An 18103-nucleotide genomic window follows, 5' to 3' on the forward strand; every position below is an offset into this window, starting at 1 on the left:
ACCCCACAAGATTTTAGATACACAAACAAGATCCCCCAACGGATCGTGGTGCCCTATCCACGGCAAATTTGGAGGGGTGGCCCTGATAGGAAGTTGATGTGTAATATGGAATGTAATCAGAATTATAGTTACAATATAGCTCAGGTAGTTGTGCTATTTAGCTCTGCCTTTCCGGTTCTGCTGCATTTTTTTCTGCCTTGCAAAGGCTTTTACTGTGTAAAAGTGACTCTTCCTGCTGATACTTTACTGTTCATTTAAGTGTGTAGGGTAACACCTGCTACTTTTTTATAACAGAAAACAATAATGATCATTTTGTGATCCATGTGAGTCATCCAGTACAAAAAAGTGACTTCTCTGCTACCCACCCCCCAAAACGCCTGAGTTGTTACCTCGCCTGCTGGATCTGACCCTTGTTTACTTCCCTCTCTTTGATGTAATTCTGTATGTTCCAGATCTGGCCGGTGCACCGCTGAATGATAAGCTCGTAGTAGCCGTCTTGACCCGTGGCGATCTCCAGACACCTCTTTGTCTCCCGGTTCTGGATGGACGTTCCCTGGCGCACACATGGTGAAGGAGGTCAGTGTATGTTTATGTGCTAAACACATTAAATAGGTCGTATTTTGGAGGGAAAAAAAAGTTGCCTCTTGGCACCTGTTTTTGTATATTTGGGATCTCTAAAAGTGCAGAAAATGTGAATTCAAACCTGAGAGGCGTTGAGATATTTATAAAACAATGTTGTCTTGTTCCAAACGAGCTGTTTTAAGTTTTGTGACGCTTACCAACTTGTGATCAGCCAATATCTCGGTGCAGAGTGGAGGTTTTCCAGGAGATATTTCTATTTTGTCCAACAGCAGTTGTTGTCCAAACCAACAAATATGTGAAGTGAAGTGAATTATATTTATATAGCGCTTTTCTCTAGTGACTCAAAGCGCTTTACATAGTGAAACCCAATATCTAATTTACATTTAAACCAGTGTGGGTGGCACTGGGAGCAGGTGGGTAAAGTGTCTTGCCCAAGGACACAACGGCAGTGACTAGGATGGCGGAAGCGGGAATCGAACCTGTAACCCTCAAGTTGCTGGCACGGCCGCTCTACCAACTGAGCTATGCAGCCCCTAAGCTAAAATGCTATTATTGTTTGTATAAACAGCACAGGTCATCTGAATAAGTAACAAGTGCACTTTTTGGGAAATTTTGCCTATCGTTCACAATCCTTATGAGAGACAAGAACATAGATGTTTCTTTTTTTTATTGTTGGGTGTGGGGATTTTAAAGATGATAGAAAAACGCTTGGAAAATGCGGCAAATGGGAGTCCCCTGTATTGCTGTGAAAGCCCTCTAAAACAATTTCAAAACCCTCCATAAGTGTTTTATGAACACACTAAATCTATATATAACGTAATTACCGAGAAATTCATAACAATGTTTAATATGTACAATATTTACCGTATTTTGGGATATTTATTTCTGTTACCATAGCAGCGCAATTCTGACTTCTAGATACAAATGTGTGTTCTACTTCCGGAAACAAACACGAGTGGGTTCTAATCATGGCAGACTTGGTAACAGACAATGATGACTATTTTTGGACAAATGAGAATTCACAACCTTATGTTTTTGAAGCTGAATGTATGGAGGATGAACTGCTGCTTTTAGAAGCCAGCACCAAGGGAGAGTCAGACGTTGGAGCAAACGGAAGCCGAGAGAGTGAGGTGAAAGTGAATCAAAGCTGCAAAATGTGGAATTTGAAGCCAAGCTATTTTGACATAAATAGAGTGCTTGCCCAAATAGGCCAGAAAAAATGTCCCCGGCCAGCTGGACCAAACAGACAACTGTCCATCGAGTGAGGTACACTTTAGATCCATCATGATACACACAGTACATCATGTGTGTTATTACAACTACAGTACACACACTGTCTGGCTGTGTACAAACAAAACATGAAATGTGGGCTAATACATTACAGGTACTGTAATATGATTGTTCATGTTTTTCACTCAGTACAGATTGGTTTTCTATCGCAGTGTTGTATATTACGAACTCAAAGCGCATTTTGTGTTGACATCAAAACGCATTTTGTGTTGACATAAAAGCTAGTTTATCTCTGGCCGTATTTAGCTTTTACGGCTAATACCGTAGCAAGCTAATGTGTTACTTCGCCAGAAAAATAGTTCCTCAGTGTTTGCTCTTACGATAACAATGTTGATATAGCTTGGTTATTATACCGGTTACAAATCATAAATGACATATTGACCCGTTTTGAATGCGTTATTAAAGTGTTTTAGTGGTAGAAACAATTGCTCCCATTAGCTGCATTGCTAGCCATCAAGAACAAGCCGATTTTTACATGTTAGACTGAAAAAAGAAACTTGTCTTTTTGTCTCTCACAATGATTGTGAACGACAGGCAAAATTCCTAAAGAACAAGTTCGGTTTTCCTTTAAAGGCCTACTGAAAGCCACTACTAGCGACCACGCAGTCTGATAGTTTATATATCAATGATGAAATATTAACATTGCAACACATGCCAATACGGCCGGTTTAGTTTACTAAATTGCCATTTTAAATTTCCCGCGAGTTTTTTGTTGAAAACGTCGCGGAATGATGACGCGTGCGCGTGACGTCACGGACTGTTAGGAAATATTAGCGCTGCACCACTAGCGGCTAAAAGTCGTCTGCTTTAATCGCATAATTACACAGTAATGTGGACATCTGTGTTGCTGAATCTTTTGCATTTTGTTCATTTAATAATGGAGACTATAAAGAACAATGCTGTTGGTGGATTGCAGCTGTCTTTAGCACCGAGACACAGCCGGTGTTTCTTTGTTGTGAAGCAGAGCGGTCAAGCGAACATGTTTTCTCTACGTCAACCAGCATGTTTTTGGATGGGAAAATTGTGATATATATCATACCGGAGACATTGGATTATTCGTCGTCCTGCAGCAGCTGTCAAAAAAGGCAGCTGTGAGCTTGGCTCCTCGGCTTCTCTCTGAGACACTGCGTGTTCACCGCAGCCATCCGACCTCGAGGTATGTCTTTACAATCTTTACAATCTCACTGAAACACTATTACAACATTAAGCAGATACGGGATCGTCCAGAATTATCCTAGTAAATGTGTCTAATTACATCTGAAATGGAGCCGTCGCTTTTTTTTTCTTTTTTTCTAGTCCTTCACTATCAATATCCTAATTCACAAATCTTTCATCCTCGCTCAAATTAATGGGGAAATTGTCGCTTTCTCGGTCCGAATTGCTCTTACTGCCGGTGGCTCCCATTATAAACAATGTGAATATGTGTGGAGCCCTGCAACTCGTGACGTCACGCGCACATACTTCCGGTAGAGGCAGGGCTTTTTTATTAGCGACCAAAAGTTGCGAACTTTAAATCCTTTCAGCAAAAATATGGCAATCTCGCGAAATGATCAAGTATGACACCTGCTATCCCCGTTTGAATAAGAAAATCTCATTTCAGTAGGCCTTTAACTTTTATGCTCCGTCACAATATAATCACCTGAGCATGGAGCCCAGCGAGACCAAAGCCGGACATGGAAGCACAGAGCCAGGCCAAGACACTGGCTGGCTCTGTGCTAGGATTTACTCAAAACTGAGGAATGACGTGGCGCAGTGGGAGAGTGGCCGTGCGCAAGCCGAGGGTCCCTGGTTCAATCCCCACCTAGAACCAACCTCGTCACGTCCGTTGTGTCCTGAGCAAGACACTTCACCCTTGCTCCTGATGGGTGCTGGTTGGCGCCTTGCATGGCAGCTCCCTCCATCAGTGTGTGAATGTGTGTGTGAATGTGGAAGTAGTGTCAAAGCGCTTTGAGTACCTTGAAGGTAGAAAACCGCTATACAAGTACAACCCATTTATTTATTTATTTAAAACTACAATATGACAACGGTGGATACAATGAAGCGGTAAATCCAAAAAGGGTAGATATATGACAATTTGCAATGATACGTTAGCACCATTGAAAGTAGCAAGTAGGACACTGGCACACACGTGTAGAGTATTTACAGCGCTTCACTTTCTCCACATTTTGTTATGTTACAGCCTTATTTCAAAATTGAAAAAATTCCTTCATTCAAACGCTAAAAACTACAGCATGTCTGACGGTGGCGAAGATGCAGTCGCCGGGAACTGCAGAGGGCAAAGGCATGGAGGAGGACTTTGGCATGTAAATAAGAGCACCCACACAGCAAAACGTCAGTGTTCAAAAACAAGAAAAAAAATACAAAAATTAGGGGTACCGTATTTCCTTGATTTGCCGCCAGGGCACTAATTAATTTAAAACCTCTTCTTATCAAAGGCATGCGGTAAACGTAAGCATGCGCTAATTATTTTAAAACCTCTTCTCACTCCGGCACTTACCAAAGGCATGCAGTAAAAATTTGAGTGTGATGTAAGCTTGGACCTTAAATCCTACTGAATAGCTCTTAATCTTCTTCCCTTTCTGCGATTTCAAATTACCGGTATCGAAATTAGCCTCCTCCATTTTGACAATGATGACAGGCGAAGTGTCACGAGTTTGACCAGGCGGTAATACTAAGCATGCGCTCATTATTTTGCGAAGCGAGTTTGACCCGGCAGTAATTCGAGGCAGGCGCATGCTATATGCCCTGCGGCAATTCGAGCAAATGCGGTATTTTATTTGAACTAAGCAAAATTATCTGCCGAATGGAACAAGAAAATTCTGCTTGACAAGACTTTCCAAAACAAGTAAAATTAGCAAACCTCAATGAACCCAAAATACTTTCAAATAAATATCCATTTCCATCCATTTTCTACCGCTTATTCCCTTTCGGGGTCGCGGGGGGCGCTGGCGCCTATCTCAGCTACAATCGGGCGGAAGGCAGGGTACACCCTGGACAAGTCGCCACCTCATCGCAGGGCCAACACAGATATCTCACTAATAACCAGTGCACTTTTCTTGGTAGAAAAAAATGGTAAATGGGTGGTACTTGTATAGCCCTTTTCTACCTTTTTAAGGAACTCAAAGCGCTTTGACACCATTTCCACATTCACCCATTCACACACACACATTCACACACAGATGGCGGGAGCTGCCATGCACGGCGCGCTAACCAGGACCCATCAGGAGCAAGGGTGAAATGTCTTGGTCAAGGACACAACGGACGTGACTAGGATGGTAGAAAGTGGGGATTGAACCAGGAACCCTCAGGTTGCTGGCACGGTCACTCTCCCAACCTCGCCACGCCGTCCCAAAATAAACTTAGTATCTTATGTAACGGTATCAAAATATTCCGAGACGATATTATCATGGTATTAAGGCTGCGGTACAATATTATTGTGTTATATGTCCTGCACCCCCCCACCCCAAAAAGACTTAAAAATGTTGTAGTGTGCAAAATTAATGTTTAGAATTGACACATTTACTGTAATTGAACATGAAAATAATGTTCTAATCATATTTATTACTACAAACTAGGGTTGTACGGTATACCGGTTCTGGTATAGTATCGCGGTACTAATGAATCAAAAACGGTACTATAATATATTTTTTTTTAAATACCTTTTTGCTCAATATCCATCCATCCATCCATTTCTACCGCTTATTCCCTTTTGGGGTCGCGGGGGGCGCTGGCGCCTATCTCAGCTACAATCGGGCGGAAGGCGGGGTACACCCTGGACAAGTCGCCACCTTATCCCAGGGCCAACACAGATAGACAGACAACATTCACACACTAGGGCCAATTTAGTGTTGCCAATCAACCTATCCCCAGGTGCATGTCTTTGGAAGTGGGAGGAAGCCGGAGTACCCGGAGGGAACCCACGCTTTCACGGGGAGAACATGCAAACTCCACACAGAAAGATCCCGAGCCTGGATTTGAACCCAGGACTGCAGGACCTTCGTATTGTGAGGCAGACGCACTAACCCCTCTCCCACCGTGAAGCCCAATATGTTGAACAATATTCTTAAATGAAGTAAATGCTAGTGCCATTATCTTGACATAATGATATGCGCTCGGCATCATGATTTTTTTTTTCCATGCTTGAAACAAGAAATTAGTACTTTGAAAAAGCAGTTTTATACTTGTGTTGATGACACAGCTTTGCAACAGATAATATTCTAGTTTCAAGCATGTTTTACTCAATATAGGTCATAAAATATCAGCTACAAGTAGAGATAGTTTAGGACCAAAACGCTTAAAACACTAACATAAAATCTGCTTTTTGAGAAGAATTATCTTATCAGACGGAAAATAAGCAAATATCCCCCTAATTTGAGATATTAAATCCTACTTAGATTTCAGTTTTTGCAGTGCATAAACGGCTTGTTTTCAGAGACAGTCAGAAAGCGGCTCGAAGATGGTCTGTGAAGCAAAATGTATGCAAAATTTGTTGTATAAACCACAAGGAAGTGTTTTAAATGTACAAACCCCGTTTCCATTGGGAAATAGTGTTAGATGTAAATATAAACAGAATACATTGATTTGCAAATCATTTTCAACCCATATTCAGTTGAATATGCTACAAAGACAACATATTTGATGTTCAAACTCATAAACTTTATTTTTTTTTGCAAATCATTAACTTTCGAATTTGATGCCAGCAACACGTGACAAAGAAGTTGGGAAAGGTGGCAATAAATACTGATAAAGTTGAGGAATGCTCGTCAAACACTTATTTGGAACATCCCACAGGTGTGCAGGCTAATTGGGAACAGGTGGGTGCCATGATTGGGTATAAAAGCAGCTTCCATGAAATGCTAAGTATTTTACAAACAAGGATGGGGCGAGGGTCACCACTTTGTAAGCAAATTGTCGAACAGTTTTAGAACAACATTTCTCAACGAGTTATTGCAAGGAATTTAGGGATTTTACCATCTACGGTCCGTAAAATCATCAAAAACTTCAGAGAATCTGGAGAAATCACTGCACGTAAGCGATGATATTACGGACTTTTGATTCCTCAGGCGGTACTGCATCAAAAACTGACATCAGTGTGTAAAGGATATCACCACATGGGCTCAGGAACACTTCATAAAACCACTGTCAGTAACTACAGTTGGTCGCTACATCTGTAAGTGCAAGTTAAAACTCTACTATGCAAAGCGAAACCCATTTATCAACAATATCCTGAAACGCTGCCGGCTTGGCTGGGCCCAAGCTCACCTAAGATGGACTGATGCAAAGTGGAAAGGTGTTCTGTGGTCTGACGCGTCCACATTTCAAATTATATTTGGAAAAAGAGGATGTGGTGTCCTCCAGAACAAAGAGGAAAATAACCATTCGGATTGTTATAGACGCAAAGTTCAAAAGCCAGCATCTGTGATGGTATGGGGGTGTATTAGTGCCCAAGGCATGGGTAACTTACACATCTGTGAAGGCACCATTAATGCTGAAAGGTCCATACAGGTTTTGGAGCAACATATGTTGTCATCCAAGCAACGTTATCATGGACGCCCCTGCTCATTTCAGCAAGACAAGTGTTACAACAGCGTGGCTTCGTAAAAAAAAAAAGAGTGGGGGTACTTTCCTGGCCCGCATGCATTTCTCCAATAGAACATGTTTGGCGCTTCATGAAGCGTAAAATACGACAGCGGAGACTGTTGAATGACTGAAGCTCTACATAAAACAAGAATGGGAAAGAATTCCACTTTCAAAGCTTCAACAATTAGTTTCCTCAGTTCCCAAACGTTTGAGTGTTGTTAAAAGATAAGGTGATGTAACACAGTGGTGAACATGCCCTTTCCCAACTACTTTGGCACGTGTTGCAGCCATGAAATTCGAAGTCAATTATTATTTGCAAAAAAAAAATAAAGTTTATGAATTTGAACATCAAATATCTTGTCTTCGTAGTGCATTCAACTGAATATGAGTTGAAAAGGATTTGCAAATCATTGTATTCCATTTATATTTACATCTAACACAATTTCCCAACTCATGGAAACGGGGTTTTTAAGTTAAAAATCATATTATGACCCCTTGTAATGCATACTGTCTCACCTGTTGGAAGTCCCACAACATGTGGAACTTCTTCTCAGCGGCCATCTTGCAGTCGTACAGCGCCGGGTAGATGCCTTTGCCGGGATCCACCAGGCAGCGGTTGTTGTTGTACTTGTGGGACTTGATGCCACCGATGTAAAGTTGTCCGTTGGTGCGGTAGTAGCAGCGCTGCTCCACAGAAGGAGGATGGTCGAGAAATGCGCACAAATAGAATAGGGGTGTGCGTGGGCGTGGGAGATCTTACCTGAGGGGCGAAGTAGTGGCATGAGTAGAGAATTGGGGTGCTGCCTGGAACTGGACCTTGGTCAATGCAGAGATCCGGCTTCAGCTTGTTTATCAACTGCCAATAGAAGCAGAATGGCTCTTTCAGAATATAGATCAGCGGTCGCCAACAATTTTGAGTCCACGGACCATGAATGGATTTACGTGGACCCCGACTTAAACAAGTTGAAATACTTATTCGGGTGTTACCATTTAGTGATCAATTGTACGGGATATGTACTGAACTGTGCAATCTACTAATAAAAGTTTCAATCAATCAATCAATCAAAAGCTTGTTTCTGATGGAGCGAGACAGCAGTAAGGCAAGGCGACTTATTTTTATAAACGTGACACTTTTTGTAAATCTTCCATTGTATTTAAAGATATATATTATTTGAATGGATACGGTACAAAAATTCGTATTATGTATTTTATTTTGGTGAATTGGATGTACCTTATTGTGAAGGGGCACTCGGCAGAATGTTTAAGTGTGTGTGTCGGACGTCGTCACTTATGAGAGGTGATGTTAGTACTACGTCGAAGTGTCACAGGGTTTTTTTTTAATAAGATGTGGAATTTTAGTTGTTTATGTGAGAGCATTTCAGTAGTGTATGTGAGAGCATTTCAGTAGTGTATGTGAGAGGTAATTCTGAATAATGTCCCTAACGGCCCCTCATAGTTTAAGGGGCCACCCAAGGATTGTGCAGTGTGTGATCTGAATAGTGTCTTCTACTCACTGCTCCGTACGCCAACAAGTCGACGAGAGGGTCCAACATGGGGTAAACGTTCTCCAGGTACCACTTAAAGGGCTTGCACTTAAGCTTCTCCCTCAGCTTCTTCCTCTCAGATACATCGCCGATGTCCTCGCCGTGATTCTGAAGGCACACACGGGGAAAATTAGGGATGTTTTATGCTGCCGATTCTAATATGGATTATCCGTGAGTGAGAGCTGCCGGTAACAAACTCTAAATTTTTTAATTTATTCGTGATGAGTGCTATTGACAGTGTCATAAAATCAACACAATGTTTAAACTAGTTTCTTATTTGCTTTTATTACATACAATTACAAAGTCAGTAGTATGCATCCATCCATCCATCCATCATCTTCCGCTTATCCGAGGTCGGGTCGCGGGTGCAGCAGCCTAAGCAGGGAAGCCCAGACTTCCCTCTCTCCAGCCACTTCGTCTAGCTCTTCCCGGGGGATCCCGAGGCGTTCCCAGGCCAGCCGGGAGACATAGTCTTCCCAACGTGTCCTGGGTCTTCCCCGTGGCCTCCTACCAGCTGGACGTGCCCTAAACACCTCCCTAGGGAGGCGTTCGGGTGGCATCCTGACCAGATGCCCGAACCACCTCATCTGGCTCCTCTCCATGTGGAGGAGCAGCGGCTTTACTTTGAGTTCCTCCCGGATGGCAGAGCTTCTCACCCTATCTCTAAGGGAGAGCCCCGCCACACGGCGGAGGAAACTCATTTCGGCCGCTTGTACCCGTGATCTTATCCTTTCGGTCATGACCCAAAGCTCATGACCATAGGTGAGGATGGGAACGTAGATTGACCGGTAAATTGAGAGCTTTGCCTTCCGGCTCAGCTCCTTCTTCACCACAACGGATCGATACAACGTCCGCATTACTGAAGACGCCGCACCGATCCGCCTGTCGATCTCACGATCCACTCTTCCCCCACTCGTGAACAAGACTCCTAGGTACTTGAACACCTCCACTTGGGGCAGGGTCTCCTCCCCAACCCGGAGATGGCACTCCACCCTTTTCCGGGCGAGAACCATGGACTCTGACTTGGAGGTGCTGATTCTCATTCCGGTCGCTTCACACTCGGCTGCGAACCGATCCAGTGAGAGCTGAAGATCCCGGCCAGATGAAGCCATTAGGACTACATCATCTGCAAAAAGCAGAGACCTAATCCCATGGCCACCAAACCGGAACCCCTCAACGCCTTGGCTGCGCCTAGAAATTCTGTCCATAAAAGTTATGAACAGAATCGGTGACAAAGGACAGCCTTGGCGGAGTCCAACCCTCACTGGAAATGTGTCCGACTTACTGCCGGCAATGCGGACCAAGCTCTGACACTGATCATACAGGGAGCGGACCGCCACAATAAGACAGTCCGATACCCCATACTCTCTGAGCACTCCCCACAGGACTTCCCGAGGGACACGGTCGAATGCCTTCTCCAAGTCCACAAAGCACATGTAGACTGGTTGGGCAAACTCCCATGCACCCTCAAGAACCCTGCCGAGAGTATAGAGCTGGTCCACAGTTCCACGACCAGGACGAAAACCACACTGTTCCTCCTGAATCCGAGGTTCGACTATCCGGCGTAGCCTCCTCTCCAGTACACCTGAATAAACCTTACCGGGAAGGCAGAGGAGTTTGATCCCACAATAGTTGGAACACACCCTCCGGTCCCCCTTCTTAAAGAGTAGTATGCAACAATTAACCAAAAGTAAACACTACTATATACAATTGTGTTAAATCATTTTGTTTTTGCCCTCAATGTCCTTCTGTGTCCAGGGAATTATTCCCCGAGTTTGAAAACATTAACCCAAAAAATATTTTGAGAAAATAAAAGTATCAATGTTATCACTCTAGTATCCATCATACACTGATACTACCTTTGGTAATAACATCACCAATTTATGGATGGATCCACCCTCTTACATGTCATGTATCAATGCTGACAGTTGAAAAGCCCAAATGATGAAAACCAGAGGACTGAAAGTGGAGCCTTGAGGAACACCACTAATGTAACTAAAGAAAATGAACAAATGAAATGTGTTATGTTATTCTCTCTCTAACTCTTATTACCGGTAATGTACTTATTCATTTCCTGTTAATATCTGCTTACTTTCTGCTATACCGTGCTACCATATACACTTCTTATTTCTTGGTGTTGTTTCAAGCAAGCTTAAGTAATAACAACTTGGTCTCTAAGCTTAGGGTAAAGCTTGGTTTCCTTTTTAGAAATAAAAACTACTTCTCTCTTAAAGCCAAAAAGAAATTGGTGAGAGCAACTATCTTGCCCGTAATGGATTATGGAGACATGCTTTATTTTAGTGCTTCATCTAAATGCCTCCAGTCCTTGGACACTGTTTTTCACTCAGCACTAAGATTTGTTACTGCCTGTCGTAGTCTCATCTGTATATGAAGTCAGAATTATCTTCATTGAGTGCACGCAAATACACACATTGGCTGACCTTAAGGCTCTGGATGCTGTGGGGCTGTCTTGGTTGACAAGACTCTGCAGCATCGCGTGGACATCGGGGGCGGTACCTCTGGATTGGCAGACCGGGGTGGTGGTTCCTCTCTTTAAGAAGGGGGACCGGAGGGTGTGTTCCAACTATCGTGGGATCACACTCCTCAGCCTTCCCGGTAAGGTTTATTCAGGTGTACTGGAGAGGAGGCTACGCCGGATAGTCGAACCTCGAATTCAGGAGGAACAGTGTGGTTTTCGTCCTGGTCGTGGAACTGTGGACCAGCTCTATACTCTCCGCAGGGTTCTTGAGGGTGCATGGGAGTTTGCCCAACCAGTCTACATGTGCTTCGTGGACTTGGAGAAGGCATTCGACCGTGTCCCTCGGGAAGTCCTGTGGGGAGTGCTCAGAGAGTATGGGGTACCGGACTGTCTTATTGTGGCGGTCCGCTCCCTGTATGATCAGTGTCAGAGCTTGGTCCACATTGCCGGCAGTAAGTCGAACACGTTTCCAGTGAGGGTTGGACTCCGCCAAGGCTGCCCTTTGTCACCGATTCTGTTCATAACTTTTATGGACAGAATTTCTAGGCGCAGTCAAGGCGTTGAGGGGTTCCGGTTTGGTGACCGCAGGATTAGGTCTCTGCTTTTTGCAGATGATGTGGTCCTGATGGCTTCATCTGACCGGGATCTTCAGCTCTCACTGGATCGGTTCACAGCCGAGTGTGAAGCGACCGGAATGAGAATCAGCACCTCCAAGTCCGAGTCCATGGTTCTCGCCCGGAAAAGGGTGGAATGCCATCTCCGGGTTGAGGAGGAGACCCTGCCCCAAGTGGAGGAGTTCAAGTACCTAGGAGTCTTGTTCACGAGTGGGGGAAGAGTGGATCGTGAGATCGACAGGCGGATCGGTGCGGCGTCTTCAGTAATGCGGACGTTGTATCGATCCGTTGTGGTGAAGAAGGAGCTGAGCCGGAAGGCAAAGCTCTCAATTTACCGGTCGATCTACATTCCCATCCTCACCTATGGTCATGAGCTTTGGGTCATGACCGAAAGGATAAGATCACGGGTACAAGCGGCCGAAATGAGTTTCCTCCGCCGTGTGGCGGGGCTCTCCCTTAGAGATAGGGTGAGAAGCTCTGCCATCCGGGAGGAACTCAAAGTAAAGCCGCTGCTCCTTCACATCCAGAGGAGCCAGATGAGGTGGTTCGGGCATCTGGTCAGGATGCCACCCGAACGCCTCCCTAGGGGGGTGTTTAGGGCACGTCCAACCGGTAGGAGGCCACGAGGAAGACCCAGGACACGTTGGGAAGACTATGTCTCCCGGCTGGCCTGGGAACGCCTCGGGATCCCCCGGGAAGAGCTAGACGAAGTGGCTGTAGAGAGGGAAGTCTGGGTTTCCCTGCTTAGGCTGTTGCCCCCGTGACCCGACCTCGGATAAGCGGAAGAAGATGGATGGATGGAAGGTTTAATACCTCCATACTTGTGTACGTTGTTACAAAGAAAAAAACAGCTCTTATGCGTTACGTTCTAACAATTTGTATGTTTTAACTGTTCCCCATGTACGGACTGAATTTGGCAAAAGAGCTTTTAGCATTGCTGCCCCTATGGCATGGAATGCATTACAGATGAAACTGAAACTCACTGAACTACTTCCATTTGGAGACTTCGGTTCTGTCCTGAGGGACAGACAGCAAGAGACTTTTGCACAGTGCCTGTGTTTTTAAAAGGTGTAAATCTTTATTGTGTTACAGTTCTCTTTGATGTATTTTAAAATGTATGTCTTAATGCATTTTTTTTTTTTGAAACTGCTCTGTGACATGTGCCGTTGACCTCTTGGCCAGGTCACCCTTGCGAAAGATTTTGATCTCAATCGGTTTCTTATCTGGTTAAATAAAGGTTCTAATAGCATGTTGGCTTCTAGATTGCTCTCGGTGTGTAACATGTTTAGCCTTGTGAAAATGATAAGTTAGAGTTAAAGGCCTACTGAAACCCACTACTACCCACCACGCAGTCTGATAGTTTATATATCAATGATGAAATATTAACATTGCAACACATGCCAATACGTCCTTTTTAGTTTACAATTTTAAATTTCCCGGGAGTTTCGTCTTGAAAACGTTGTGTAATGATGACGTGTACGCAAGACGTCACAGGTTTTAAGGAAGTATGAGCGCTGCACACACACACACAGCTAAAAGTCGTCTGCTTTAACCGCATAATTACACAGTATTTTGGACATCTGTGTTGCTGAATCTTTTGCAATTTGTTCAATTAATATTGGAGAAGTCACAGTAGAAAGATGGAGTTGGGAAGCTTTAGCCTTTAGCCACACAAACACACGGTGATTCCTTGTTTAAAATAAATGGAGGTGAAACTTTACTATGGTTCAGTGCGCGGTCAAGCGAACATGAATCACGACGGAATGTCAACCAGCAGTTTTTGGTGAAAAAATTGTGGTAAAAAGTCGCTTCTTACCGGAGAAAAGCTGAGCTTGTGCCGTCCATCGACTCCCCTGAGACATGGGCGTCAAGACACCCGTGGACGTACACCTCCGACTATCAGGTACTGTTAAACTCACTAAAACACTAGCAACACAATAAAAAGATAAGGGATTTCCCAGAAATATCCTAGTAAATGTGTCTAAAAACATCGGAATCCGTCCCAATGCAATCGGGGTTTTTAAAAAAAATCTTTTTTCTAGTCCGTCGTCAATATCCTCAAACACGAATCTTTCATCCTCGCTCGCTCAAATTAATGGGGAAATTGTCGTTTTCTCGGTCCGAAGAGCACTTTTTGTTGGAGGCTCCCATTAAAAACAATGTGAACATGTGAGGAGCCATCAAACATGTGACGTCATCGTCTGCGAGTTCCAGTAGAGGCAAGGCTTTTCTCTTAACACAGAAAGTTGCAAACTTTATTGTGGATGTTCTCTACTAAAGCCTTTCAGCAAAAATATGGCAATATCGCGAAATGATCAAGTATGACACAGAACGGATCTGCTATCCCCGTTTAAATAAGAAAATCTCATTTCAGTAGGCCTTTAAAGTACTAAGGATTGTCACACACACACACTAGGTGTGACGAAATTATTCTCTGCATTTGACCCGTCACCCTTGATCACCCCCTGGGAGGTGAGGGGAGCAGGTGGCCGCACCCGGGAATCATTTTTGGTGATTTAACCCCCAATTCCAACCCTTGATGCTGAGTGCCAAGCGGGGAGGTAATGGGTCCCATTTGTATAGTCTTTGGTATGACTCGGCCGGGGTTTGAACTCACAACCTACCGATCTCGGGGCGGACACTCTAACCACTAGGCCACTGAGTAGGTGATACTTAAGATTCGTAGATACTTAAGATGATAAGAACCGCAGTTAATTTGCCGCAATAGAGGTGATTATTATAAGGTCCGAGGAGCGGCTCCACGCTGTGTCTGGAGATTCATAATCAACTGCTAACTTTTCAGCCAGGAGACTAAAATAAATACTGTCAGCCAGAACGGATCGGCATTAATAGGCAATACCGATCACGTCCTTTTCAGAAAAAATCTGATTGAGGGCCGATCGATCAGAACAATTTTAGCGAAGATGTCCACCTTTCTTGGACCACAATGCTACTCTGCTCTTCTGGGAACACAAGATTTTGCAATGTCTTTAGCATTTGGTTCTCTGTCTTTTGAGATGTGACGACCAACCTCCAGTGGAAGGTTCCATGCGATGTTGACGTTGTGCTTGTATTCGTCCATCCACACCTCGGCCACCCGCAGTGCATTGCGCTTCATGGTGACGCTCAAGTCCGGCAGGTACGGCTTGGACGCCCGCTCGATGTGTGCGATTTTGGAGCAAGGGATGATTTCCACGCTGCCACCGCACAGCCAAACCTGCAGGACAAAAGGAATGTACACTACATGCAGAACAAAAAAGATTGGTATATATCCTGCGGCCTCATTTGTAAAGGTGGCTGTGCCGGAAACGGTTGCATCAAACAGGGTGAAATGTGGTTAAGTAACTTTCACACCACTTATATAAACATTTCATGCAGAAAAGGTTGCGTGCATCTATGTAGCTTTTTGACAATGTGTAAGACAAGGCAATTTTATTTATACAGCAGCATTTGCACAAGAGGCTGTTGGAGCCTATCTCAGCTGCATTCAGGCGGAAGGCTGGGTACACTCTAGACAGGTTGCCACCTCAACTGAAAGTAATTCCATAAAATCATTCATCCATTCATTTTTACCGCATGTCCCTCTCTGGGCCACGGGGGGTGCTAGAGCCTATCCTAAAGTTTAATTTGAATCCTGTGGTGGTTTGTCAATAGTGATATAAAGAATGGACAGTGGTGTGCCGTCAGGGTCAGCAAGAACTTCTCTGCTGGCCTAATAGAACCACAAATCATGATCATACAAACCCCGTTTCCATATGAGTTGGGAAATTGTGTTGGATGTAAATATAAACGGAATACAATGATGTGCAAATCATTTTCAACCCATATTCAGTTGAATGCACTACAAAGACAAGATATTTGATGTTCAACCTCATAATCTTTATTATTTTTTTTGCAAATAATTTACTTAAAATATCATGGCTGCAACACGTGCCAAAGTAGTTGGGAAAGGGCATGTTCACCACTGTGTTACATCACCTTTTCTTTTAACAACACTTAATAAACGTTTGGGAACTGAGGAAACTTATTGTTGAAGCTTTGAAAGTGGAATTTTTTCCCATTTTTGTTTTATGTAGAGCTTCAGTCGTTCAACAATCCGGGGTCTCCGCTGTCGTATTTTACGCTTCATAATGCGCCACACATTTTGATTGGAGACAGGTCTGGACTGCAGGCGGGCCAGGAAAGTACCCGCACTCTTTTACTACGAAGCCACGCTGTTGTAACACATGGCTTGGCATTGTCTTGCTGAAATAAGCAGGGGCGTCCATGATAACGTTGCTTGGATGACGACATACCGTATATTGCTCCAAAACCTGTATGTACCTTTCAGCATTAATGGTGCCTTCACAGATGTGTAAGTTACCCATGCCTCGGGCACTAATACACCCCCATACCATCACAGATGCTGGCTTTTCAACTTCGTGCCTATAACAATCCAGATGGTTATTTTTCTCTTTGTTCCGGAGGACACCATGTCCACAGTTTCTAAATATAATTTGAAATGTGGACTCGTCAGACCACAGAACACTTTTCCACTTTGCATCCATCTTAGGTGAACTCGGGCCCAGCCAAGCCGGCAGCGTTTCAGGATATTGTTGATAAATGGGTTTGGCTTTGCATAGTAGAGTTTTAACTTTCACTTACAGATGTAGCGACCAACTGTAGTTACTGACAGTGGTTTTATGAAGTGTTCCTGAGCCCATGTGGTGATATCCTTTACACACTGTCTGTTTTTGATGCAGTACCACCTGAGGGATTAACGGTCTGTAATATCATCGCTTACGTGCAGTGATTTCTCCAGATTCTCTGAACCTTTTGATGATTTTACGGACCGTAGATGGTAAAATCCCTAAATTCCTTGCAATAGCTCGTTGAGAAATGTTGTTCTAAAACTGTTCGAGAATTTGCTTACAAAGTGGTGACCCTCACCCCATCCTTGTTTGTGAATGACTTAGCATTTCATGGTAGCTGCTTTTATACCCAATCATGGGATCCACCTGTTCTCAATTAGCCTGCACACCTGTGGGATGTTCCAAATAAATGTTTGATGAGAATTTCTCAACTTTATCAGTATTTATTGCCACCTTTCCCAACATCTTTGTCACGTGTTGCTGGCATCAAATTCTAAAGTTAATGATTGTTTGGAAAAAAAAATGTTTATCAGTTTGAACATCAAATATGGGTTGTACTTGTGTAGCGCTTTTCTACCTTCAAGGTACTCAAAGCGCTTTGACACTACTTCCACATTTACCCATTCACACACACATTCACACACTGATGGAGGGAGCTGCCATGCAATGCAAATATGTTGTCTTTGTAGCATATTCAACTGAATATGGGTTGAAAATTATTTGCAAATCATTGTATTCCGTTTATATTTAATTCTAACACAATTTCCCAACTCATATGGAAACGGGGTTTGTATGTTCAGTAGAGATGCGCGGATAGGCAATTATATCATCCGCAACCGCATCGCCAAAGTCATCATCCACCCGCCGTCCACCCGAACCAACATTTTATCAGAACCGCAACCGCCCGCTGAAATACATCAGAGGTCAACCAATTTTACCACTCACAGAACTATTTAAACCCGTTTCACAGAGTAATGAAGACAATGGGAGCCGCTAACGTTCTCGCGAATATCCAACAGCGTTCGTCCTGATGATAAGAATTTGGGCGTACTGTGAAGCCATTGCCTTTGACACCTTCAACAACATGTACAAACCGATTGTTAGTCCGGCAACATGTTGTGTGCAGCTTCCGCAATTACACGAACAAGATTGAAAGGCATACTGGGTGATACAGAGTACACTGATGGTTGTGATATAAACAACTTTAACACTCTTATTAATATGCGCCACGCTGTGAAGCCACACCAAATAAGATTGACAAACACATTTCGGGAGAACATCCTCACAGTAACACAACATAAACGCAACACAACAAATACCCAGAATCCTTTGTATCCGTGATACACCCTGAATACATTTTACACCCCCGCGCCCCCAACCCCG

The 18103-nt window shown here is 43.8% G+C and overlaps 1 protein-coding gene across 1 annotated transcript in view; it reads right to left on the reverse strand.

Annotated features, from left to right (window-relative positions):
- Positions 1-18103, reverse strand: part of LOC133559959 (probable polypeptide N-acetylgalactosaminyltransferase 8) — a 76484-nt gene that overhangs the window by 1092 nt on the left and 57289 nt on the right. The window contains exons 7-11 of the mRNA XM_061911945.1: positions 15121-15306; positions 8967-9104; positions 8213-8308; positions 7969-8136; positions 1-553 (exon numbers count right to left, since the gene is read on the reverse strand). The exon at positions 1-553 is cut by the window's left edge and continues 1092 nt beyond it. Of these exons, the coding sequence (XP_061767929.1) occupies positions 386-553; positions 7969-8136; positions 8213-8308; positions 8967-9104; positions 15121-15306 (756 nt within the window). The 3' untranslated portion in view covers positions 1-385. The remainder of the gene's footprint in view (positions 554-7968; positions 8137-8212; positions 8309-8966; positions 9105-15120; positions 15307-18103) is intronic.

The sequence above is a fragment of the Nerophis ophidion genome, linkage group LG10 (assembly GCF_033978795.1).
Source record: "Nerophis ophidion isolate RoL-2023_Sa linkage group LG10, RoL_Noph_v1.0, whole genome shotgun sequence".
Lineage (NCBI taxonomy): Eukaryota > Metazoa > Chordata > Actinopteri > Syngnathiformes > Syngnathidae > Nerophis > Nerophis ophidion.